General features: G+C 43.8%; 1 protein-coding gene across 2 annotated transcripts; it reads right to left on the bottom strand.

The window, feature by feature from the left end:
- Window positions 1-16,811: 16,811 nt before the first annotated feature.
- Window positions 16,812-20,218, bottom strand: LOC120691940 (B3 domain-containing protein Os03g0619800-like). Of its 2 annotated transcripts, none has more exons than XM_039975143.1 (7): window positions 20,162-20,218; window positions 19,495-19,623; window positions 18,873-19,059; window positions 18,592-18,791; window positions 17,926-18,271; window positions 17,594-17,835; window positions 16,812-17,371 (listed from the first exon to the last, which is right to left on the bottom strand). In XM_039975143.1, exons 2-7 carry the CDS (start codon window positions 19,615-19,617, stop codon window positions 17,126-17,128), a joined length of 1,344 nt encoding a protein of 447 aa, XP_039831077.1. In that variant the 5' UTR covers window positions 19,618-19,623; window positions 20,162-20,218; the 3' UTR covers window positions 16,812-17,125. The 2 variants fall into 2 exon arrangements, with proteins under 2 accessions (XP_039831077.1, XP_039831076.1); XM_039975142.1 differs by having other exon boundaries at window positions 18,592-18,794.
- Between the last annotated feature and the right edge of the window lie 6,737 nt (window positions 20,219-26,955).

Below are 26,955 nucleotides of genomic sequence, written 5' to 3' on the forward strand. Positions count from 1 at the left end.
AAGGATATTAGACACGCTCTTTCTGATTCTAATTGGGTCAATGCCATGCATGAGGAACTTGAAAATTTTGAAAGAAACCAAGTTTGGGTTTTAGTCGAGCCTCCACCTGCTTGTAATCCCATCGGAACGAAGTGGGTTTTCAAAAACAAGCAGGGTGAGGATGGTTTGGTTGTTCGGAACAAGGCTCGTCTTGTTGCCCAGGGGTTTTGCCAAAAAGAGGGTATTGATTTTGAGGAAACTTTTGCCCCTGTTGCTCGTTTAGAAGCTATTCGAATCTTTCTTGCATTTGCTGCTTCCAAGGATTTTAAGGTTTTCCAAATTGATGTTAAATCTGCCTTCTTGAATGGTTTTATCGAGGAAGATGTTTATGTGAAGCAACCCCCTGGTTTCGAAAATCCCAAGTTTCCAAACTGTGTTTATAAACTTCAGAAAGCTCTTTACGGTTTGAAACAGGCACCTAGAGCTTGGTACGATAGATTGAAAACCTTTTTGCTGGCTCAGGGCTTTAAAATGGGTTGTGTTGATAAAACTTTGTTCCTCATGCGATCTGGCACTGATTTTCTTTTGGTTCAGATATACGTGGATGATATTATCTTTGGTGGCTCTTCTCACGCTCTTGTCTCCAAGTTTTATGAGCAGATATCCAGGGAGTTCGAGATGAGCATGATGGGTGAGCTGCAGTTCTTCCTCGGGCTGCAGATCAAGCAAACTCCTCAGGGCACTTTTGTCCATCAAGCCAAGTACACTAGAGACTTGCTGCGGAAGTTCGACATGAGTGACTTGTCTCCTCAGTCGACTCCGATCAGCACATCTACAGCGCTTGATGAGGACTTGGAAGGCGAGGTGGTGGACCAAAAGGAGTACAGGAGCATGATCGGCTCCCTCCTGTGCCTAACGGCGACGCGACCGGACATCCAGTTCGGCGTCTGCCTTTGCGCGCGGTATCAGGCTTTGCCGCGCACCTCCCACAGGCAGGTGGTGAAACGCATCTTCAGGTATCTGAAATTCACCCCTGAATTTGGTCTTTGGTATTCTGCGGATTCTTCTCTGGTTTTGGTGGGTTTTTCTGATGCCGATTTCGGTGGGTGTCGGTTGGATCGCAAGTCGACATCCGGCACTTGTCAATTTCTCGGTACATCTTTGGTGTCTTGGTCCTCTCGCAAGCAGGCTAGCGTAGCGCTTTCTTCCACAGAAGCTGAGTATGTTGCCGTTGCTAGCTGCTGCTCCCAGATACTTTTGATGAAACAAACCTTGCAGGATTATGGCTTGAGTTTCGGTAGGGTCCCTATCTTTGTAGACAACATGTCAGCTATTAGCATTGCAAAGAACCCTGTCCTACACTCTAGAACCAAACACATAGACATCCGATTCCATTTCCTGCGAGATAATCATGAGAGAGGACACATAGACCTGATTCATGTTCCTTCAGAGAGGCAAACCACAGATATCCTCACCAAACCGCTAGACCAGGACACCTTTGCTCGCTTGCGAGGGGAGCTTGGGGTTTGTTACCCCTTTTGATCGCTGACTTTTGTTTTGGTTAGCTTGGTAGGTCTTTGTTTTGCTTCTCTTGGTTTTCTAGGTTTGGTAGTTACATTGTGCATATGCATTGTACATGTTTGCATTTTGCATTGTCTCACTTGCACTAGCATTCTTGTATACATTGCTATGATCTTCTAGTGCCTGCTAGTGTGAGTTGATAAACTTGATCATGTATAGCTTGCTCCATTGTGTATATGACATCATCTGAGTTAAGCTATTTTGATTTGAAAATCTGAAAACATGATCACCCTGTCTTGGCTACTAGCATGTTAGGGCGTGTTGATATGCTTTGCTATCTTATTCATGCTAGTGTGCCTTTACATTCAGCAATCCATACTTGAAATGATCTAAATCTGTTAAAATTGCTTGAACCGTTCTTGATATGGATTGAAAAGATCCAAGTGGGATTGCTTGTCGCACTGATCGAGCTTTCGGGACGGCTCACTTTGCACTTGTGAGAACCCGGGCAAGGCTGTGCATGACTGAAATGAGTGCTTTAAGCTTCTGATTGTCTTTGACATAGGCTTGGCCTCGTTGCTAAGTAAAGCATGACAAGCTTTCAACCCCTGGCATTAAGAATTGATTGCTATAAATTTGATTGAAAAATGAATGTTGGCAACTTGTTTTGGCTTATTTGGCTCACCTGTATGAGTTGGAGTAGCACTGCTTTACATTCCCTACTTGTTAGTGCTAGATCATGGGTGATGCTTTATTTCTCCTGAAACTGAACTTGCCTAGCTCTAGACTGATTTGATATACCCTGTTGAGCTAGATGCAGGTCTTGTTTTTGGATGCACACGTGCTTGAGACTAGATATTGCTCATATCTTTGTATCCCTGAATGCTTTCACTTACACCTCATGCATTGCATTCATTGCATAGCATCTGTTCAGGGGGGGGGGGGTTCAGCTTCAGGGGGAGCTTTAGGTCTTTTTATACTTGATGTGTGCATGTGCCAACAAGGGGGAGAATTTTGGGAGAAGTGATCGAACAAGGGGGAGACTTGTTTGATTTTTGAAAAACTTGTTGTGCACAGGGCTTCGAGAGTGCATCATTTTTGGAGAGTTGCACTTTTGAGAGGGAAAAGTTTTGCTTGGGGAGTTTCTGCTTTATTTTTGGCTCCTGGTTTTCCTCGTTTTCCCCTCTGCTTCTTGCATGACTGCGTCGAGCGTTACCTCTGTCTTTGAGGAGTCATGTTTTGGCTTTTGATCGATTGCGTCGAGCCTTTACCCTTGTCTTAGGGGATCGATTTTGCTTGAGTGAGTGACTGTTCCTGCCATTCTGAACCTTTTGTCACTTGTTTGTGCTTCTTTGTTCTTTTCTGGTTTCAGTTCTCTTGGTTCGTTTGTGGTGTGTTGACAATGCCCTCATCAAGAGGGAGATTGAGGAATGTTGAGTACTCTATCCTGCTTGTGATGAGTGAATTGTCAACCGTGCGGTGTGATCGTACGCTTGGTCTTTGGATTGCAGGTACACGGGCATCGAGTGTCGACGGGGAGCTGCCGTGGAGGTGCTGTGGCCGATGGACCGTGCGGTGGACGGCGGTGAAGGGCAGCCGGGACCGGAGCTCGGACCGGGCGGCAGCTGTGGCGTCCACTCCTGGATCGAGGGCACAAGCGGCGACGGAAGGCGGGTTTCTTGGTTTGCGCCACAAAACCAAGGAGGCAGACGGCGGTTGAAGACGCCAAGTCTTGGAGGTGACGGGCGTCGGTCTCGGGACTGACGGAGGCGACGGGCGTCGACGGCGTCTAGGGCCTCGCTGTGGGCGAGGAGGTGATGGGCGTCGGGCGGCGTCTAGGGCCGTCAGAAGGCCGAGGCGGGAACGGCGTCTAGGGCCACGGCGTGGAGGCGGGAATCTTCCCGCGCGTGAGGTTTTGGCGGTTTTCTCAAAACCGGCCACCTACCCGGGTTTCGCGGACCCTCCAAAACCGCGGACCGGATCTTCGTCGACGTGGCGGCATCGCAGCAAAGACTTCGAGTCGAAGAAAGAAGCTCCGCCATCGATCGAGGCTGTACAGCGGGGTGCTGCTGCCCGACCGGTCTGACCGGTCCCCTGGACCGGTCTGACCGGTCTGGCCGCAGCAGCCGGGTATAAATACCCCAACCAGCCCGTGGCTGGGGGAGTCTCTTGAGTCCTTTGTTTTCTCTGGGTTTTTCCTTCTCCCTACCCCCTGCTCAGGTTAGGGCCAAGAACTCCAACGCAAAAGAGGGTTAGGTATAGCTAATCTCTCAATTCTAGAGGGTGGATGATGGGCGGATGGCTCTAGCTTTGTATAGGTGAATTCCTCGTGATTTAATGAATGAAATTTGGTTAAGATTCACTTGTGTGTGCTGAGCATCTCGTCCTCCCTTCCACCTTTGCGTTTTGGATTCAATTCTCCTCTTTTGGTGCAATTCTTGTTTGGAGGAGAACAATCCTTGTCTCCATGGTTTAACGAACTCTTTGCAATGATTCTTATGCATCTAGCCTAGTGCTACACCCCCTGGAATCATGAGTTCTCACGGATTGGCGATTTCGTGTTCTTGAGAAAACCCCAATCCTCTTCGATTCTCCCTCGATTTCTCACAATCTGTTGATCCTTCGGGAGAGATCTTTTGGGGATATGTTCATGGGGTAGTTACGACTGTAAGCATCTAGGCCCTCAAGGTATGTTTCGGTGATTAATGACAACCATTATTGTGACTAATGAGTTTGTGCAGCTTAATAGATCATTATCGCTCATTTGGTCATATGTCAAAAGAGGCCCCTTAATTTCATTATTCAAAATGGCGATCTCGGTATTCAACTCATATATATGTCAAGACTAAGGATCTTTCTAGTCCTAAGTTTCACAAGGTTGAGAAGGACACTTAGGTTAGTATAGGTTTTATAGTTTTGTAGTGATCGCACTATTAAGAGGGGTTAAGGCCAAGTAACTTGAGCATGGACATGGTCAATCAAAAATGGATGCACACTATGGTCACTCAGGTTCCTAGAAGTTCAAATAAGTGGCTTTCAACTTATATCTCAAGAATATTTGGATTTCATTCAAGACTCAAATCAGAAAAGGCAAAATCAGAAAAAGTCTTTAACACCGGTTTAACCGACGCTCTCCCTTTTCTATACGTCGGTTAAACGAAGTCAGCAGAGTCTGGACAAGTCAATACACCGGTTAAACCGACGTGTTTGAATTTAACGTCGGTGCATTAGTCCAGAGTTGGTTTTTCCAGAGTAATTCAAGTTCTATACACCGGTTAAACCGACGCTGTTTGAAATGAGACGTCGGTGCAATTGACCAGTGAGATGGTTTTTCCATGGATTTCTGAAGTTGTACTCACCGGTTAAACCGACGATGGTTTTAAGTTAACGTCGGTGCTGTTGTCCAGAGACTTGGTTTTTCAGTTGATCAGTGGACAACTACACTCACCGGTTAAACCGATGATACGTCGGTTAATCTGCCCAAGTTGTAACGGCTAGTTTTCAGAAGGGGCAGTTTACATTCATCGGTTAAACCGACGATGACTATTGGAGGTACGTCGGATTAACCGGCGCTACGCAATTTTCTGGCAGCTTTTTCTCCAACGGCTCTATCCGTGTGAGCTGCCTATATATACCCCTCCAATGGGTCATTTTGCCACTCTTGACACGAGGCAACATCCATACACTCAATACTATAGTCAAGAGCCACCTTGAGCTTCATCTTTCACATACTTGTTCATTCAATCAATCAAGAAGCAAGATTAAGGACTTGAGTAGAGAGAAGCTTGTGTGCATCCGTTCTTGGTGATCGGTTCTTGCTCAAGTGAAGGCCTTAGCTTGTTACTCTTGGTGATTGGCATCACCTAGGCGATCTTGGTGATCGAGGTGTTTCTTGCGGAGCTTGCCAAGGATTGTGGGAGCCCGGAGAAGAAGATTGTACGTGGCTTGAGCTCCACCACGCCGGGATGGTGAACGGAGACTCTTAGTGAGCGCCCAAGTCTCGGTGACATGGGAGGTGACAAGACTCCTAGTGAGTGTCACAACGTGGATTAGGGGTGTGTGCCAACACATCGACACCACGGGAAAAAATCCGGTTGTCTCTTGCACTATCTCTCATTTCAAGCACTTACTTTCATGCAATCTTTCATGTGCTTGACCTTAGAGATCATAGCTTAGCTCTACCTTGCTTAGTTTCATTTCTTTGTTTGCTTGTGTAGTTAGCAAAGTATGATTCTTTTAAAATGCTTGCTCATGAAAATTGCAATGATATGTATTCTCGCTTGAATGTCATTGTCAAGGACATTAATGCTCTTGAAGTTTCTAAAATTGACAGTGGCTCCATCAACCGCAAAATTCTCATGCTCCTTCCGAAGCCCAAGTACAACATTATCAATGCTATGCTTCAAAAGGAAAATCTTGATACAATGGAAGTGGGAGAGCTTGTGGACGAAATTCGAGCTCATGAAATGGGTATCCTTGGTATGTCCGAAGAGCCAACAACAAGCAAGTCAATTGCTCTCAAAACCAAGGCCAACAAGCACCGCAAGCTCAAGATGGTCAAGAAAGAATCTAGCTCAAGCAATGAAGAAGAAGATCATCATGAGAGCTCATCCGATGATGAAGAAGATGGGGAACTTGCTCTCATGATGAGAAAGTTCACATGCTTCAGCGACAAGATAAACAAGAAGGGTTACGACTTTGACCCCAAAAGAAGGATGTTCCGGCCTAGGGAAGATGTCAAGTACAAAACATGCTACAATTGTGGAGAAAAAGGCCACATCTCTCCCGATTGCCCTAAGCCGGACAAGAGAAAGAAGGACAACAAAGGGAAACATCACCATGATTCAAGCGATGATGAAGAGGATGAGAAGAAGAACAAGAACAAGAAGGTTGGGAAGAAGAAGAGCCATGACAAGAAGACCAAACTCTTCCCAAAGAAGAAAGGGCACACCAAGAGAAGCTTCTTGGTGGAGAAACAAGAGTGGGTGACCGATGTCTCATCAAGCGAAGATTCAAGTGATGAAGAAGACATCGTCACCATCGCCCTCACAAATGAAAAACCACCACTACCTCCGCCTCCTATGTGCCTCATGGCAAATGGTAACACCAAGGTATGTGAGGTAGAAAGTGAAGATAGTGATGAAGAGCTTGACCCTAATGAATTCACTAACCTCATTAATGAGTATACATCCGTCATCAAGAGGGAAAAGGGCAAAGTCAAGATTCTTGAGAGCACTCATGCCAAGTTAGAGCTTGCCCACTCCGACTTGCTTGGCAAGTACAATGACTTGCTCAAAGAGCACAATGAGTCACTTGTACTCGCTAAGCAAGTTGAAGAGAGCCACAAAAAGCTTAAACAAGATCATAGGGAGTTGGCTCACAAGTATCAAGAACTTGAATTTGCCTATGAAGCAATTGACCCAAGTCTTGAGAACTTTGCTCATGAAACTATTGAGAAGGTCAATGCTTCTACTTCATGTGATGACCTACTCATTAATGCAAATGCTACTAATGCTTTGCCCGAGCTTGTACCTTCTAGGGAAAAGGAATTGATGGATCAAGTGGCCAGCCTCAAGAGTAGTGTGGAGAAGCTCTCAAGAGGAGAATACATCCACAAGGAGATTCTCTTCAACAATGCACGTGACTATGGCAAGAGAGGTCTTGGTTCATTTCCGGAGCCAAACATAGCTACTACTCCTTCTCCGGAAATCAAGATTAGCTTCATCAAGGAAGTTGGTTCATATTGCCAACATTGCCAAGTCATCGGGCACCACACTAGGGAGTGCACTTTACCATCACGTCCTCTTCCTAATTTACCCAAGAATTACTCATCAATGTTTTAAAATAACCATTTTCTCTTGAGTAAAGTGAAGGGCAAGGTGAAGGCCAAATTCATTGGCAAACTCACTAAGGAGTCAAAGAAGAAGCCCCCCAAGCAACTTTGGGTCCCAAAAACTCTTGTCACACATGTGCAAGGCCCAAAGCTTGTTTGGGTTCCTAAAACTCAAAAGTGAATTCTCATGTGTGTATGTGAACTACAAAGCCGGTGGAAAATATTGGGTACTTGATAGCGGTTGCTCTCAACACATAACCGGCAATGATAGCATGTTTACCACTCTTGAAGACCCCGGAGATCATGAACATGTCACCTATGGTGATAATTCAAGGGGAAAAGTTTTAGGTTTGGGTAGAATAGCAATTTCTAAAGATTTATCTATTTCTAATGTCTTGTTTGTAGAAGCACTTAGTTTTAATCTCATTTCTATTGCTCAATTGTGTGATCTTAGACTAACGTGTGCCTTTGACAAGAATGGTGTTGTAGTAACTCATGAAAAAGACAAGTCATTGGTATTCACGGGGTTTAGGCATGGCAACATTTACTTGGTGGATTTCTCTTCAAAGCAAACAAGCACCACGACATGCCTCTTCACCAAGTCGTCTCTTGGGTGGCTTTGGCATAGAAGAATTGCTCATATTGGCATGAACAACCTTAAGAAAGCCCACAAGAGAGGGATGATCACCGGCTTGAAGGACGTCACTTTTGACAAGAACAAGTTATGCAAAGCATGTCAAGCCGGGAAGCAAGTTGCAACACATCATCCCATCAAGACGATGTTGTCTACCTCCAAGCCGCTCGAGCTACTACACATAGATCTCTTTGGTCCAACTACATACAAGAGCATTGGTGGTAACCTCTATTGCCTAGTAATCATTGATAATTTTTCACGTTACACTTGGGTCATGTTTCTAGGCGATAAGAGTGAAACTCCAGAAATCTTCAAGACATTTGCAAGAAGAGCTCAAAGGGAGTACAACTCTCCAATTGTGAAGATCCGGAGTGACAACGGCACCGAGTTCAAGAATATGAAGATTGGAGAATGGTGCGATGAAGAGGGAATCAAGCATGAGTTTTCCGCCACCTACACGCCTCAACAAAATGGAGTGGTGGAAAGAAAGAACAAGACACTCATCACCCTAGCAAGAGCAATGTTGGATGATTATGGCACGTCCGAGAAGTTTTGGGCGGAAGCAATCAATACGGCGTGTCATGCATCCAATCGAGTGTATCCCCACCGACTCCTCAAGAAAACTCCATATGAGCTCATCACCGAGAGGAAACCAAATATATCCTACTTTCGAGTCTTAGGTTGCAAATGCTTCATTTATAAGAAGAAAAGGCTCGGTAAGTTTGAGAGTAGATGTGATGAAGGTGTCTTTCTTGGTTATGCATCAAACTCCAAAGCATATATAGTATTCAATCAAACCTCCAGGTTAGTTGAAGAAACATGTGATGTGGAGTTTGATGAATCTAATGGCTCCCAAGAGGAGGTTGTTGGCTATGACAATGTAGGTGATGACGAGATTGATGAAGCTTTGAAAAATATGTCCATTGGGGATATCAAGCCGGAAGAGGTGCATGAAGACAATGATCAAGGGGGAGGACCTTCCTCATCTACACCAAGCACCTCCACGGCACCCCAAGTGGATGAAGATCAAGACAAAGATGATACACAACCTCGAGAAGATGTGCCAACGCCAACACCCCAAGTCCAAGAACAAGAAGAGCAAAGTGTTCCACCACAAGCACAAGTCACCCATGATCCACCCCAACAAGCATCCACGCAAGCACCGCTAGTGAAGCATGGTCGCATCTCCAAGGATCATCCAATTGGTCAAATCATTGGTAGTCCTTCCAAGGGAGTAAGAACTCGCTCCAAGCATGCTTTATTTTGCAAATATTACTCGTTTGTTTCTTGTATTGAACCCACTAGCATAGAGGAAGCGCTTGAGGACTCGGATTGGGTGATGGCCATGCAAGAAGAATTGAACAACTTCACCCGCAATGAAGTTTGGGTCCTCGAAGCTCCCCCGAAAGACAAGAACATAATCGGCACCAAGTGGGTCTTTCGAAACAAGCAAGATGAACATGGGGTGGTGATACGCAACAAAGCAAGACTTGTGGCAAAAGGGTTTTCTCAAGTCGAAGGTTTGGATTTTGGTGAAACTTTTGCTCCGGTCGCAAGACTTGAAGCTATCCGCATCCTTCTTGCTTACTCTTCACATCATAATATTAAGTTATATCAAATGGATGTGAAAAGTGCATTCTTAAATGGTGTAATTAACGAACTTGTTTATGTTGAGCAACCTCCCGGGTTTGAAGATCCGAGGAATCCTAATCATGTTTATAGGTTGCACAAGGCACTATATGGACTCAAACAAGCTCCAAGGGCTTGGTATGAGAGGCTTCGTGACTTCCTAATCATGCAAGGCTTCAAGATCGGGAGGGTGGACACCACTTTGTTCACAAAAGACGTCAACGGGGATCTTTTCATTTGTCAAATTTATGTTGACGATATTATCTTTGGCTCAACTAATGATTTACTAAGCCATGAGTTTGCTACCATGAAGTCTAGGGAATTCGAGATGTCCATGATTGGCGAATTGACCTTCTTCCTTGGTTTTCAAGTCAAACAAATGAAGGAAGGGACATTCATCCATCAAGAAAAGTATACTAAAGATATCTTGAAGAAGTTCAAGATGGATGAGTGCAAGCCAATCAAGACACCCATGGCAACTAATGGGCATCTCGACTTGGATGTGGACGGTAAACCGATTGATCAATCCCTCTATCGTTCTATGATAGGGTCTTTGCTTTACCTTACCGTATCTAGGCCCAATATAATGTTTAGTGTGTGCTTGTGTGCCCGCTTTCAAGCTAACCCAAAGGAGTCACACCTCTCGGCTGTGAATCGGATCCTTCGGTATCTCAAGCACACCCCTAGCATAGGCTTGTGGTACCCCAAAGGCGCTAGCTTAGATCTCTTGGGATACTCGGATTCGGATTTTGCCGGAAGCCGTGTGGATCGCAAGAGTACCTCCGGGGGTTGCCACTTGCTTGGGCGTTCTCTAGTTTCTTGGTCGAGTAAGAAGCAAAATTCTGTGGCTTTGTCCACCGCGGAAGCGGAATATATAGCGGCCGGTGCATATTGTGCCCAAATCCTATATATGAAGCAAACCCTTTTGGACTTTGGTGTGAAACTAGATAGGATACCACTCCTTTGTGACAATGAAAGTGCCGTAAAAATTGCCAAGAATCCGGTTCAACACTCTCGCACAAAGCACATTGATATTCGCCATCACTTCTTGCGTGATCACGTAGCCAAAGGAGACATATCTCTTCAAGGTGTGAGATCCGAGGAGCAATTGGCGGATATTTTCACAAAACCTTTAGACGAGAGTACCTTTGTTAGGCTAAGGAATGAGTTTAATGTGTTAGATGCGGCAAATGTCATGTAAGTTGCCATGTCATATAGAAAAATGCATACATATAGGACACTTGTCTAACCATGGTAAGATAGTGATGAGCAAGGGTTTAGCTAGAGGTGGTGGTCCACTTGTTTTCCTCTAGGCTTGTAGAAAGGCTCATCATGAAGAAGCTTCCCGTGGGTTCAAACTTGACAAGTAGAATTTAAATTCTTGCTATGCATTTCTTGTCATATAGATGTGCACTTCATGTTTACCTTACTTTCGCATGTGGTTGTAGCTTGCATTATCATTGCATGCATAAGGGTCACAAAGGAGATCACTTGATGAAAATGAGACTTGTTTCATATACAAGATCTTAATTCATGAAAAGTGAAAAGAGTAAAGTGTTAGGTGCATTATTACCTAGTGAGCAATGTCATGATGAGTTTGAAGCTTTCTATCTTCAATATTCCTATGACATGGCTCATACATTTTATTTGGCGTTTTGTCTCTCTTGCGGCTTTTCCTTGTGTTTGAAAAGAAAATTATTTAAGCTAGTGAGCTATCCTATTTGCTTTGAGGGGTAAAGTCGCCTATGCAAGTCCATTAACTTGAGTTTAGTTGAATTTTATAAGTTTATTGGACTTAGCATAGAAGAGTGAGCTGAGTGAGGGGTTTTTGGCTTCACCGGTTAAACCGACGCTCAACGGATCTATACCCATCGGTTTAACCGGCGTTACTAAGTTGTGTGTCAGCTCAGTCAGTTTCAGGCGTTCAACCGGCGTATACAAAAGTGACAGCATCGGATCAACCGGTGAACGTAACACAGTTTTGACCTGTCAATCAACCGGCGAGTTCAATTAACATATCGTCGGTTCAACCGGCGTTCAGATGGATTTCTGCAGGAGTCTCGGGTCAACTAAACCGACGCAATCAACCGGCGTTCAAACCCTATGCGTCGGATCGACCGGCGTTAAGAAAATCCGCGGGGTCCACCTGTCATATATCTCTCTTGCCCCCGCGCCGCCGGCTTCACTTCCTCTGTTTCACCCGCATTCTCCCTTCACGCCGCCGCCCGACTCGATTCGCGCCGCTGCCGCCGTTCCACGCCACCGCGCCCTCGCTCACCCACGCTTACGCCGCCGCTCGCCTGCACACCGCAAGCCCGAGTCGCAGCTCCGCTCCCGCACCCGCGCCCGCGCCCGCGCCGCCAACACGCCGCCCGTGCGCTGCCGCCACCGTGTGCCTCCACGCCCCGTCAGGGTCAGAGCCGCCGTCCCTGCACCACACGCCGCCCACGCAGGAGCACGCTTCACCGCAGCCGCAGCCGCATCGCCTTCTCGCTCGCAGGGTGCTCGACGTTTTGCCCGAGCCACTTCTTGCGCTGTTTTCGCGCTGCGTTAGCTTTCCGGCACTCCCGCGCCACGTTCTAGCCACCGACAGTCGAGATGGGTCGCGAGAAGAGGAAGGGGAAGGAGGTCATTGTGGAGAAGCCCGTCCGCAAGCGGACTCGCGCAGAGAGAGAGGCCGAGAGGGCCGAGATGGTGGCCAAGGCCGTCGAGGAGCAGGCGTCAGGCAGCGCTCGCCCGTTTGCGATCAGGGATCCGCCAGCCAGGGGCAGGGGCAGGGGCAGAGGTATGGGCAGAGTCAGAGGTGCCAGGGCCACCAGAGCCACGACTGAGGTAGCAGCAGCAGAGTCAGATCGTTCACTTTCAGCTGCAGAGTCAGATGCAGATACAGAGGCAGAGCAGTCTGAGCAGTCGCAGGGGCAGGGAACACACGAGTCACCGACTCTACGACGGTCTGGCCGCACTCGGCAGACGTCCCCAGCAGCAGAGATTTCGCCAGCGACCGAGCGTCGCACTGGACCGAGGACGCGAGGAGGTCACCAGCCACAGGAGTCTCGTAGGTCCGCAGCAGCAGCAGCAGCAGCTCGTAGAGCCGAAGCCCTAGAGGCCGAGCGCGCAGTGTTCCATATTGACACTGTTGTGCGTCTGGAGCCAGGTGTGCTGCTCCAGAACTTGACCAAGGCCAATGCGGCAAAGGTCAAGAGGCTCAGGGGGAGTGTTCAAGAGGAGGACTGGTTCCCCGTGACCCGTGACAGCAGGGTCGACCGTAGGTTCTGGACGCTTCTTTAGGCCAGTTTCTACGAGACCTATCAGAGGCGGGGCCACAGGATCTTCCCGCACAGAGTGCTTGACTGGGTGTCACTGAGGACAGCCGCAGGGGGAGCAGACATCAGAGAGCACTTCACTCACTTCAGAGGCCTGCCCAGGTTACTCCAGATAGAGCAGAACAGATTTATCGAGGACTGGGTTAGAGTGTTCTATGCCACAGCTTGGATAGCTCCAGACCGCAGAGCAATACACTTCGTGTTTGGAGGCCAGGTTTTTGGTCTGTCCAGAGCGACTTTAGCAGGGATTCTCGGAGTTGACTTAGTTGACGTCTCTCTGCACGAGATGGTTTACGGGGACTCAGACCCACCCCGCAGGGCGATGATTGGCGGGATTGCACCTTCTCACGAGGCGATCTCTCAGTGCTTCCGCCAGCCGTTCCCTGCCTCCTACGCCAGAGTTCCCAGCCTGCTGACCCCAGAGGCATACGCAGTACACATGGCACTCCGGAGGACTTTGCTACCGAGGAGTGGCTACCCAGAGGGGTTTACAGGTCTGCAGCAGCTCCTGCTTCTACACATCCTCACTCACGAGCCGTTTGACATAGTTGACTTTATTCTGGCTGAGATAGAGGATGTGATCACAGACGGGATGGGTGTGGTGCGACAATTTCCATATGCACACTGGATCAGCTATATATGTTCTATGATTGTGCCAGCAGAGTCACCCATCAGCGCTCCTTACCGTCATGACGAGGCTCCCCGGTTCCCAGTTTACCGTCCGACAGCACCACAGGACCGGAGGAGAGGCAGACAGGCCGAGAGAGCTGCCATGGCTCAGTTGTCCCCAGAGGCACAGGCCCGAGTGGCACAGGAGGATGAGGCACTGCTAGCCGCCGAGGCACAGCTTCCCGGAGGAGAGGATGAGATACACTAGTCTGAGCTTGAGTCAGACTCCTCCGAGGACGTCGAGTACTTCCCTGCAGCAGCCCCAGCTAGTCACGACCATGAGGCAGGGGAGTCCAGAGAGCCAGCCCCAGAGTCACCGGCAGCAGCTACAGTTACAGAGTCTCAGGTGACTCAGCCGTCCGAGCTCACCTCTCTTCTACAGCAGCTCGTGACTTAGCAGAGAGAGGACCGGCTTGCACAGGAGGAGGCCAGGAGAGCCCATGAGGCTCAGCTTGCTGCTATACAGAGGGAGGCCGCCCGAGAGCAGGCTGCGACCGAGGAGCGTTTTGTCGGGCTTATTGATAGAGTCTCTCAGAGGACAGACGCTCAGTTCCAGCAGATGCAGCAGGGCATGATGGCAATGTACGGGATGATCTCACAGCTTTACTCTCACACCGGACTCACCCCGCAGCAGCCAGGACTTCAGGGTGTTGTAGCACCTCAGCTTGCAGCCACACTAGCCCCTCCTCCAGTTACTACTGCAGTTCCTGCTCTCTCGACGACACCGGAGACCACGTTCTCGATGTCAGCACTTCTTGGGTCTGTCGGTCGTCCGCTTTTCTCGCCACTGCCAGCGACCACACTCTTCCAGGACTCACCGTTGACAGTCGCTCTCCCCGTCGTTCCACAGACACTACTTTCAGGGGGAGGAGGAGAGGGGTCCTTACTTCAGCAGTCGACACAGCCGGCAGCTTCAGCACTCACTACGTCAGATGTTGACACTTCTTCTGCTGAGCCGGTTACCATGTCTACGGACCCTCTTCCAGGCAGTGCTAGCACGAGAGCCTCTACCACAGCTACACCCCCAGTCAGTTCAGATCCAGCAGGCAGTACTGACCAGCAGCTCCCGTCTGTCACCGAGGGTTCACCGTCTGACGACGACGACGATGACGACCCGGACCGCTTCCTTGCCGTGCCACGACAGCCGGATCAGTAGCTCGCCTTTTTGGTACTTTGATGCCAAAGGGGGAGAGAGTCAGAGTCAGGGGGGAGGGTAGAGTTAGAGAGAGCTCGTAGTTATCAAGACCTTGATGCTTTGTATCTCATTTGTTGTTAGTTCATGGATATGTACATTTGTCGCTTGAGTACGCTGTGGTTTGAGACATATCTATGGATTTCGTTTGAGCCGTTGAGCTCTTTGGTCCTTCTTCGAGTTTGCTTGTGTTTATCTTCTTTTTATCTTTCTCGCTCTCTCGTCATTTATGTTTGTGTTGTTATCAATCACCAAATAGGGAGAGATTGTAAGCATCTAGGCCCTCAAGGTATGTTTCGGTGATTAATGACAACCATTATTGTGACTAATGAGTTTGTGCAGCTTAATAGATCATTATCGCTCATTTGGTCATATGTCAAAAGAGACCCCATAATTTCATTATTCAAAAAGGCGATCTCGGTATTCAACTCATATATATGTCAAGACTAAGGATCTTTCTAGTCCTAAGTGTCACAAGGTTGAGAAGGACACTTAGGTTAGTATAGGTTTTATAGTTTTGTAGTGATCGCACTATTAAGAGGGGTTAAGGCCAAGTAACTTGAGCATGGACATGGTCAATCAAAAATGGATGCACACTATGGTCACTCAGGTTCCTAGAAGTTCAAATAAGTGGCTTTCAACTTATATCTCAAGAATATTTGGATTTCATTCAAGACTCAAATCAGAAAAGGCAAAATCAGAAAAAGTCTTTAACACCGGTTTAACCGACGCTCTCCCTTTTCTATACGTCGGTTAAACGAAGTCAGCAGAGTCTGGACAAGTCAATACACCGGTTAAACCGACGTGTTTGAATTTAACGTCAGTGCATTAGTCCAGAGTTGGTTTTTCCAGGGTAATTCAAGTTCTATACACCGGTTAAACCGACGCTGTTTGAAATGAGACGTCGGTGCAATTGACCAGTGAGATGGTTTTTCCATGGATTTCTGAAGTTGTACTCACCGGTTAAACCGATGATGGTTTTAAGTTAACGTCGGTGCAGTTGTCCAGAGACTTGGTTTTTCAGTTGATCAGTGGACAACTACACTCACCGGTTAAACCGATGATACGTCGGTTAATCTGCCCAAGTTGTAACGGCTAGTTTTCAGAAGGGGCAGTTTACATTCATCGGTTAAACCGACGATGACTATTGGAGGTACGTCGGATTAACCGGCGCTACGCAGTTTTCTGGCAGCTTTTTCTCCAACGGCTCTATCCGTGTGAGCTGCCTATATATACCCCTCCAATGGGTCATTTTGCCACTCTTGACACCAGGCAACATCCATACACTCAATACTATAGTCAAGAGCCACCTTGAGCTTCATCTTTCACATACTTGTTCATTCAATCAATCAAGAAGCAAGATTAAGGACTTGAGTAGAGAGAAGCTTGTGTGCATCCGTTCTTGGTGATCGGTTCTTGCTCAAGTGAAGGCCTTAGCTTGTTACTCTTGGTGATTGGCATCACCTAGGCGATCTTGGTGATCGAGGTGTTTCTCGCGGAGCTTGCCAAGGATTGTGGGAGCCCGGAGAAGAAGATTGTACGTGGCTTGAGCTCCACCACGCCGGGATGGTGAACGGAGACTCTTAGTGAGAGTCTCGGTGACATGGGAGGTGACAAGACTCCTAGTGAGTGTCACAACGTGGATTAGGGGTGTGTGCCAACACATCGACACCACGGGAAAAAATCCGGTTGTCTCTTGCACTATCTCTCATTTCAAGCACTTACTTTCATGCAATCTTTCATGTGCTTGACCTTAGAGATCATAGCTTAGCTCTACCTTGCTTAGTTTCATTTCTTTGTTAGCTGTGATGTGCAGTGTGCCGTGGCCGCCCTCGCCAATACAACGACATCCTTTCATGGATCCAGGACATGTTAAGGTAAATCCTCTTGCACGGTTGGTGTTCTGTTTTTGTTTTTCTCTTTTTTTTAAAAAAAATAAAGAAACTGCAATCCGTTAATGGCTTGGGCCAGCTTAAGAACAGATTGCCGTTTCTTTAATTTTCAACACCAAGAACAGCCAAGCTCTGTTTTTTTTTCAACACCACAGCTAGCTGCACCAACTACACAAAGGATCAGCCCCCAGCCACGAGAAGTGCACGAGTTATTTTTGTATCTACATTAGCAGAAGTTGATGACGCTAACAAGTTACTAGTAGGGAGCCTCTCAGTCATCAAGCAGTGCATCACTGCACGCTGCATCGAGGGGCATTATTCAGGATACTAAAGCAGAGCAACTCCCAAGCAGAACAACTCCCCGGGAGATAATCCGACACATCTAAGGTTTTCCTTAAGGCCACAGGAGCCATCGCATCACAAAAGCACACCACAGCACCAGTAGAAGGCCAGCTAAGAATACTGCTCGCTGCGAATGATGTGGACTGCCATGGCAAGCCTCTCCTCCTTCATCGGCTCAAACAGGCAGAGGTCTCCCGTCCGCATCCGGTTGTCGGTGGCGAACTCGCGAAGTTCTCCAGGAAGCATCCGCCCGTTCAGCATCTTGGTGCGCCATGCCTTGCGCCACCCGTCTTGAGAGAGGGTCAGGGTTTGCTTCCCATCTGGAAGATGCGGTGTCGCATATCGCGAGGCAAAGTCCTAGTTTTTTCAGAAAGAAAAAAGAAGTGAACCAGTGTGTAGAAAGCTTAGAAGATCCATACAGAACTGAAAATATATGTATGCATGGATGTGCAATACTTAGCAAAATGGTACCAGACTGGTTCTGAATTCTGATCTAACAAAATAGAAGCAAGAGCTACATACTACTAGGGAGTGATGGTAGAGCATGTTGGAAGGATATACAGAAAGTTAGAAACTTACAAGGGAAAAGGTACCGTTGTCACCAACAATCTCCTCGCTCACGTTTGCCACAAAAACTGGCACATCACTCTGGATGGCCTTAACTTTCTCGCCCACTGTCTTCTCCTGCGCAGGAGTTAAACTGGTATGGCGTAGTACAACGAAGGCAGGAGGGCGAGAAGGTTCCCCTGGATCATCTGAAGCGCAGGTCTCTTTAGCGACTCGATGCCGGAGACGAAGGTTCAGCTGCGGAGACTTGTCTCCTGAAAAAGGATCTCACTTTATCAAGCAGAAGAAAATGTGAAAAATATGCATGCAGTGTGTTTGATTCTAGTAGAGTTAAGTGGTCATACTGCTGCTCGAATTCTCATGAACAAGTGCTGCTGAAGATTGTTTCCTTGCACTACCATTGTTTGAGTCACGAGGACGCCGAGCACGGGAATGAGTGCTAGCTTCGCCAAGCAGATGGACAATCACTCTGAACCTCTTACCCTTGATTGGTTGAAAGATACAAATATCATTCGTCTTTAATTTGTTATCACGAACAAAGTTTTTCCAGTGCCCACACAGGATGTATCCAACTCTGTTTGGCCTAATATGGAGCCTGGGATGCCACTTCTTCTTACATCCTGGACGCTCAAGCGTGATGATTTGGGCTCTTTGTGGAAAGTATTCGACTGCATAACTCTTAGAAATGACCTGATAGCAATGAGATCGAAAAAAAATATTAAGAGTTAAAACAGAAGGCTTGCCTAGAAATCATATTTTCTATTGTTTCAGCTGCTAACAAAGAAAATGATGATGTAGATCTACGAATAAGGGAAATTTAGAAAAGCTCAAGAGGTCCTGGAAGATATTTTCATGTACCCATTTTTTTTTAGGGACCATACATGTTCTATACTGTGAATGTGGAAAAGGAAGACCAAATAGTCTTTATAGAAATATAGACAACATTGAAGAAAGACACAATTTAAATGGCATAGAATTACCCAATATGCAGAAAGGACCAAGGCACATACCAGAGCGGGGTTCCCAGGTTTGGCACTGCTCTTCTTCATTCGAACCACAAGGACAGGAAACTGAGGCTGGATTTTCTTGACGAGATCATCTATTTTCTTCCCTTGTTCTGGATTGAGATCGCGCTTATTTGGTATGAACCAAAGTTTGGAGAAAGTGTTACAATGACCCAATTGGGAAGGTTGACTCTCAGATTGACTATCTTCTGCAAATAACTTCAGTGGTAAGAGCAATGCAAGACAATTATGAAGAAGAAGAATTCCAAATGACTCAGCAATTTAACCTGATTCCTCAGATGAAGATAATGACTCATGTGTTTCATTTGTTGAAGATTGTGTGGCATGGTCACTAGAACCCCTTGAGGTATCAATTGAGTTTGCACTTCCTTCTCGAACCATTAAACCATTTTTGGTGGAAGCACAGGAGGAGTCTTTATTGCAACAGCACGAACCAAATATTTGGATTATAGTCTGCCACAGAAGTAGAGAAACACATTTACCTTGAGTCTAAACTGTAAATAGAGCAGTTTCAAGAACAGAGCAACGGATAATATGAAATGATGTTGATATTTTTAAATTTATGCACGTGCCATGCTCATGCAATGCATTAATTAACAATGGAACGTATTTACAAAAATCCTAACTAAATGAATAAACAAAAAAACCCAATAAAGTATGTATTTCCATTCCCCACTATAAATGCCTAAAATCCTAGTGCATCTTTCACATAACATGTTCTGACGAGGACTAACTCAACTCAAACGTCTGTAAGTGCTAACCAAATACTCACCTCCACATTTAGCATTCATGCATGTAACAGCAACCAAGCTAGTGGTCATAAAATCGCTCACAGAAGGCATATGGGCACAGAAGAAACTGAACTCGTGAAGAAGTTCAAGAGTTTACCATGCCATGCTTGCGATTGGAGTTGGCGTGACTGAGGAGGCACTTCATTGTTCCATCGGCATGGTCCACGCAGCTTTTGTAACAGTGGCAAGACTTGTTATTGGGGCAACCTCGCCCAGCCATGTAAATCTGAAATTTGAACCCTCTGTCAAAATGCAGATTTGATAAATGAACCACCACTGCGCTGTACATGGCTACATGCAACATAGCATATATATTCTAAACACCCCAGTACTAAATATGTTTAGCATCCGTAGAAAAACATTTCCTATGCACCCAAGATAATGAGAACATAATTAGTCCAAATACTGTTACACACTTAATGCTACTACCTTCAACCAGAAAACGTGCATTACAAAGAAAAACTGCTGCTTAGACATCGAAAAGAGAACTGCAACAACATTGGAAGGGGTTTCTATGATGTTGATGGCTCTAGGCTAACTCAGAATAAACCAGTCAGAACAACATAATCTGTTCAGGGAAATGTATTTTCAATACAAAGAACAGTAAGTATACTAAGCTCAAGACTGCGGCCCAGTAAACCAAAAGCTTGTCAAAAGTATACTGAAGCAAGAGGTTGTTGGTATAGATGCTGACGGGAATTCAAAAAAGAAAAGGCACATGGCTAAACGGCAAACGGAACAAGGACTTGGGAGAAGAAACTCACTGCTGCGATGCAAGTGGCTCAATGGCCAAAACCCAGCGAACCAAAGGCAATAGGAAGCTCTTATTTATATGGGAAAGAACTCCACTATGCGCTCCCAACAGTCACAATTCAAGTCAGAGTAGTTAACCCCAAAGCTGGAACTTTTGACCGCAGTCCGCGGTAGAAATGGTGCAGACTTTGAGCCTTGTAACCAATGCATGTCTCATTTCCAATTCCATAGACACAGTTTTCAAACTGCTACCTTGACTACCTTGGTCCAAAAATAGTACACTTTAATTGCTAATTTCTCTTATAATATACTCCTGAAATGCAAGGATTCAAAATTTGTCCATAAATATAAGACATTCTAGGTTGAGAGTGGATCCAACCATCTTAATTATGCATCGTTTTCGGGCCTTTTCCAACAGAAAGACGTGCATGCAACCATGTAGGGGGAGGTGCATGGGAAAGGGCATGCTACTTTAGTTAGCACATATTTAGGGATCCAAATAGAGTTCCAATGCTTAATAATTGGGGGTAGGAGAGTCTTTTCTACCCAGCCATAATTTGTCCTAAAAACTCCAAAATGCCCTACATTTCAGGATGGATGGAGTAGGCACATATTTAGGGATCCAAATAGAGTTCCAATGCTTAATAATTGGGGGTAGAAGAGTCTTTTCTACCTAGCCATAATTTATCCTAAAAACTCCAAAATGCCCTACATTTCAGGATGGATGGAGTAGGCACATATTTAGGGATCCAAATAGAGTCCCAATACTTAATAATTAGGGATACGAGAGTCTTTTCTACCCGGCCATAATCTGTCCTAAAAATTCCAAAATGCCCTACATTTCACGACGGATGGAGTAGTACCATGGCAATGCAAATATGATTATTATAATTTTGAAACATAAAAGATTTGTAGTAGTTACTAATAAGACTAAACTATTCTAAGAAAGTGTAGTTATGTTATTCTCCAAAAAAAATCAAAATGAATGAAAAAATTACAGATCAAGTTTAGATTGATTGACCACATATACAACACCATAACATCAATTAATGACTAGGAGCAACCTAGAATAATGTCGGTCACCGTACAAATTATCCTCTATATAGGGTTTACGGTTATTTGGTTTTCACAATTCCAATAACAACTAGTGCGCGAGCAAGTAATTTTTGGAGATATGTTATTGGAAGTTCATGGATAAGTTTGAAACCTGAAGCTAAAAAACGTTGTTTATATTTACTTTAGCTCTCTCTCTCATTTGTTCATGTTCTTAAACAATAGTAGTATAGATATTTTCTATTTTTATCCAACTGCGATATACTTATTTTATACCATTACCAATTATTCTATATGCTTAATCATTCCTACTCCTTCCGTTCCACAAAAAGTATAGTTTAAGCATTCAAATTTTGTCCTGCGAAGAGTGTAGTTTTAGCTTGTAATGAGATCCACTTAATTAAAGTAATACCAAGTACCAAGAAAGCATTGCATAGAAAAATACATAGAGCCAATCAAATATTTAGTAGATATTACTTTTCTAGTTCCAATGCATATGCATTCATTAGGGATCCACAAAACTAGATAAATAACACGGTTTTCAATCATAATTGGTAGAAGTAATTAGGGGCAACAAAGTCATTTCTTTGGATGAGTAATATGTTTGAAATTTTCTAAAACTATACTCTTTGCGGGACGGAGGGGGTATATATTAACAGTTTTTTTTCTCCCATTTTGGATATGTGTGATAATGTATAGATATGACCTTTGCCCGTAGCAATCCACGTACGTACTCTATACTCTCTATTAGAGACTAAGACCAATTTCAATAGGAGTGTCATGCGTATACTCTATACTCTCTATTAGAGACTAAGACCAATTTCAATAGGAGTGTCATGCGTATTAAATTTACTGATATGGTAGAAGAGAAAGAGAAGGGGAAATGTCATAGAATGTGAGAGGAATGTCATCACCATGACACTTCTCTAACTTACCTAGTTTAAAATTTTGGTAACTATGCGATGACACGTCCCACTGAGACTGGTCTAGCAACATACTCCCTCCGTCTTGAAATGTAGAGCATTCTAGGATTCAAAATTTGACCACAAATATAAGAGCAAGTATTATAGTTGGCTGTAAGATGGCTAAATGATGAGGTGGAGAAGAGAAGAAAGGAGAGATAGGAGAAGTCAGCTATAAGCTTATAGCCAGTTTAGGCACAAGAACCAAGAAAATCTGTGAGAGAGACAAGTGGGTCATGTACTAATTTTGAAGAGCTAACTATTATACAGGTGGGCTGAGAGAAGGTTGCAAGAATCCTTACAGCTGACTTGTTGGCTGTATTATTAGCCTTGCTCTAAGGCATTCTAGGTTGATAGTGGACCCAACCATCTTAATTGTGCATTGTTTTAGAGTCATTCCCAACAGAAAGACGTGTATGCAACCATATAGGGGGAGGTGCATGGAAAAAGTCATGCTACTTTAATTAGCATATATTTAGTGACCCAAATAAAGTCTCAATACTTAATAATTAGGGGTAGGAGAATCTATTCTACACAGTCATAATCTATCATAAAATTACAGAATGCCCTACGGAGGGGCAATGGCATAAAGATCGAGAAAATGAGATTAATTTGATGCAAACAACAATTATTTATTACTCAAAGCTAAGATAATAGGACTCGAGATTAACATAGTTGGAGAGCGTACGTGGCATCGAGATCGCCTGCCGGCCTTATTGGAATATAAATGAAGAGACAAACAAGGAAACGAACGGTACACTTATTATATATATATATATATATATATATATATATATATATATATATATATATATATATATATATATATATATATATATATATATATATATATATATACACACACACACTGATATCCGATTATTTAGCACTTTGACGTTTTTTAGGCACTTGCTCTCGTCAAAGAAGAAAAACGAGAGGCGCCAAACACAAGAACATGCATCTTGTGGCCTTGGCTTCAGCGTGAGATTCTGTTTGCATGCACATCTTGACCTTGGCTGCAGCAGTGCCAATGTGCTTAGTGCAGAAGCGGTAGCATGCTTCGCCGCAACGGCCCACGACATCGTTCGCCTCTCCACTGCCGACGAGCCAGAAAAGAAAATCCTCTGAATATACTGGTCGATGAAAGGCATAGTTCGTTTCACTCTGTCGTACCAGCAGCAGCCTTCATTCAAGATCATCTGCAAACCGTAATTAATTAAAACCATGCAATGATGATTCATGGAATGAGAGGGAAATAGAATTTCTTGTTCTAGCCATGTCACCTGGAATCAGAAGTTAATATCAGAGTGATATTCATAAGTGTATTAGTATTACTGTGCAGAACCTTCCAGCAACAACAAAATGCTGCAATTTACTATCACCATATATACAAACTGGTTTTCAGGCCCTCTCTGATTACCATTACAAAAGTACCCTTCCACCCAAAAAAGAATAATAAACCGAAACCACCATGTAAGTTGTAAGTAATCACTAAACAACTGAAGAAAATCTTAGCTGTACTTAGCTTTGTTACTTTCATGATTCGTGTCAGAGAGAAAAGGCGACCTTACCTCTGCAACCAAAGCTCCACCAGGTGAAACCTCAAAGCTGCTCGCTTACCTATCATGTATTGAGAGGTGCGTATCTTTACCAAACAAAGCAACAACCAGATGCAGAGGTATCCACATCTCGATGTTCTGAAAAGAGCTCCATGGAATAAAGACGGTTCAGTTCAACAGGCACAGCTTCTGAGTTCCGATTGACAGGCACGATGTGAATCTGCACAAGAAGATGCCAACTGGGAATCTGCACGAGTTGCCACAATTTTGTCTCCTAGCAACTAGCAGTTCCAAGATTCACAAGTATACTGTGGCGCGGCAGATTAAAAACTTGAAATGAAACGCCGATATTGCAGAGGAAAATGTTGAGAGTCAAAAATGAAGAGAGAATGAAATGAGTGAATTCTTGTATAGATTGATGATTGGACCATTCCTTTTATATATACAAGAGGGAAAGGGTGTCTCTTCTCCAAAGGACATGCTCCTTTGAGAGTGACCCCTTCATGAGATTAACAACTACTTGATGACATCCTCATGATGTCATTAATCAAAATAAGTAATTAACTAATTACAAAATTGATCGCTAATTTATTTGTTTCGTAACACTCCCCCTTGATGAATTTGTTCTTCTTGTGGTCTTGTAATCCTCATTCGTTATTTGATTGTATGGTAAAACTCCTCTAAAAACCCTGTGGGAAAAATCTGAGGAGAAACCTATTTGTGTATGGATATGTCATTGGAAAAACTCCTTAAACCCTTTTGGGAAAATAGGAGAAAATATTGATATGACATATATGTGTTGGTATTCCACTAAAAACTCCTTTAAAACCCAGTGGGAAAATATGAGGAGAAATTATATCTTGGATATCTTCTTAAAAACTCTAGTGAGAAAACAGAAGATATGATATATCTAATATGTCTCGAATATCTCTTTAAAAAGCCCTGTGGAGAAAATTTGAGATATGACATAAAATATTGCCTCATTAAAAACCTAAACAAATGAGAAAAACCTTAATAGAAAAACTCATTTAGGAAAAGAGTACAATTATATAATCTGATGATTATGGTTGGTTGAATTGGTTATGATTCAAATAGAATCTCTCCCTGAGCCTTGCAAATCTCATGTTTTGGTTTGCAAGGTTTCTATTTCCCCAAAAAATAGTTAGGAGCAATCTATTTTGTGATATTGCCCTTTATATAGCTTGCATTCCTTTGTACAAATGCAAGGCGAACTATCTTAATAGATAATTATTTATTTCATGATTGAAACAATGCCACATGACTGTTTTATGTGGTTGATCATTCTGTGAAGCCATATGATTCACGTGAAGCTTCATATAATATGATTATTTCAGAATGATTGGTGAACATATCTACAAGAGTCAACTTTGATGACTTCCAAGATGTAGTTGTTCCACCATGTAAGAATTATAAACATATTTAAGGTCTAGTATTATGGGGATCATGATTCTAGCCAGCGTTAGTTTAACCAACTATGGTCTTGCTAAGATCATTTGTGCCATGGAAATATCTGAATATATTCTTAATTTACGTCCAATGACTTTTTATTGGAGCTGTGCTATATCTAAGCTAGTAAATTTACAAGCTTAATTATCATTTATAGATAATATTCAATGATTCGATGAATCATAAATTAGTCATTCATAGAAGTCATGTATTAATGTGATGCTTCAGAATGATGGACCAAAGTCTGTCATTAGAATATATTATGATGATTCATATGAAACTTTAGTATCCGGGTATCAGTTTATATTCTGGCAAAATAGGGATTAGTTAGCCAGTATCTCGATATCCCACTTTTGATGTATTCTGATTTGATAATAACAAATCAAGATCTTTTGTGCCATTTAGATATCTGTGGATATCTTATTTGACTCCGACCTGTATGATATTGTTGGAGTTGCGCTAATTTGAGCTAGCTAGGTATCTACAAAAGCAATATCAGGTCTGTTGCAATTTGTATGATACAATAGCGCTTTGGCACTTAGTTTCTCATCCCAGGGTCCAAATAGATATTGATCCATTTTTAGGGATGGAAGGAACACAAGTGCTGATGGATATGATTGTCCAATATTAATTGAATATTGGTAAACTGATATATGTGCTTAAGTTGAAAACTTAAATATCCTTTGGTTTTACCCAATTTTCATCCCGAATTCCATCATAAATGAATGCTTGTTGTTTGAGTGTTGAGATGATGAAAATTCCATTTGGAATTTATTTATGGACACATATATGCCTTCATTGTAATTAGAGTAATTCTTTTATGGAATATACTCATATAGTCAATTGTACTACAATCAAAATTTGGCTATCTCAAGTCATAGAGTGACTTGTGCATAATTATATGTTGCGATTTTTTGTTTGGATTTAGCTCACAAAGTCCTCAAGGGACATATAAATCCAAATTTATCAAATTCAATTGATCTGCCAATAATTGAATATGGGAACGTAATTCTCACATATACCTTAATGGTATGTTCGTCGGTCTCTGCGTGAAACCTTGTGCTACAAGCTCTCGTTGTCTCACCACCTTGCTTTCTTGAAGAAAAGTATTATGATTTGTATATAAGACTTTCTTATTTGAAAATGAGAGCACTTCTCCTTAATTGACACCTTTTGCTTTGACTCAATTTGAGTGTTTGTTAACACTCTGCATAGGACTTTTTGGTCTGGATCCAGTTAAAGGTGTATAACAATTTTCAATAGGAGTATATGTCAATAAATTTGTAGTCTTAATATGATCGACTGATCATAAATAATATGTATCTTGTGTGAGATTAACCCTTTTGAATCTTACGTCATTTCCCATGACCATAGAATCAGGGCGTTCCACGACCCAGTGCCTTATTGACGTGCACATATACTGGGTTTCTGAATGCAAAGCATTCATAGGCTTTGGATTCAAATAAATCCATAAAGTGTCTAGCAACATTTGTGATGTTGATTTGCATTTACTATCTAGGAGGATGTCTCCCCCTATTTCCGCGGATGCTTTTATTAAGCTGAATTCTTAGGTTGTGACCATACTTCTCCCCCTCTTATTTTAATATGGGAGTTGAGTGATAATTTTAACTGCTTCACTCTTTCTGGTACAATAATTGTAGGAATTTATTTAATGATACTTTTGATTAGTAAATGTATTTGGTAGACTATTTACAATGTGTTGCAAATAAAGATATTCTGAACTATTGGTTCAGATATTATTTG

This window comes from Panicum virgatum, chromosome 9N (assembly GCF_016808335.1).
Source record: "Panicum virgatum strain AP13 chromosome 9N, P.virgatum_v5, whole genome shotgun sequence".
Classification (NCBI taxonomy): Eukaryota; Viridiplantae; Streptophyta; class Magnoliopsida; order Poales; family Poaceae; genus Panicum; species Panicum virgatum.

What these genes read in the sequence shown, in the direction of transcription:
- LOC120691940 (XM_039975142.1), bottom strand. Translation starts at nt 19,617, where the DNA reads ATGGCTGGGCGAGGTTGCCCCAATAACAAGTCTTGCCACTGTTACAAA. An exon ending in AACCTGGGAACCCCGCTCTG is followed by an intron (nt 18,272 to 18,591) that starts GTATGTGCCTTG and finishes CATTGCTATCAG; the next exon opens with GTCATTTCTAAGAGTTATGC. An exon ending in ACAACGGTACCTTTTCCCTT is followed by an intron (nt 17,372 to 17,593) that starts GTAAGTTTCTAA and finishes TGAAAAAACTAG; the next exon opens with GACTTTGCCTCGCGATATGC.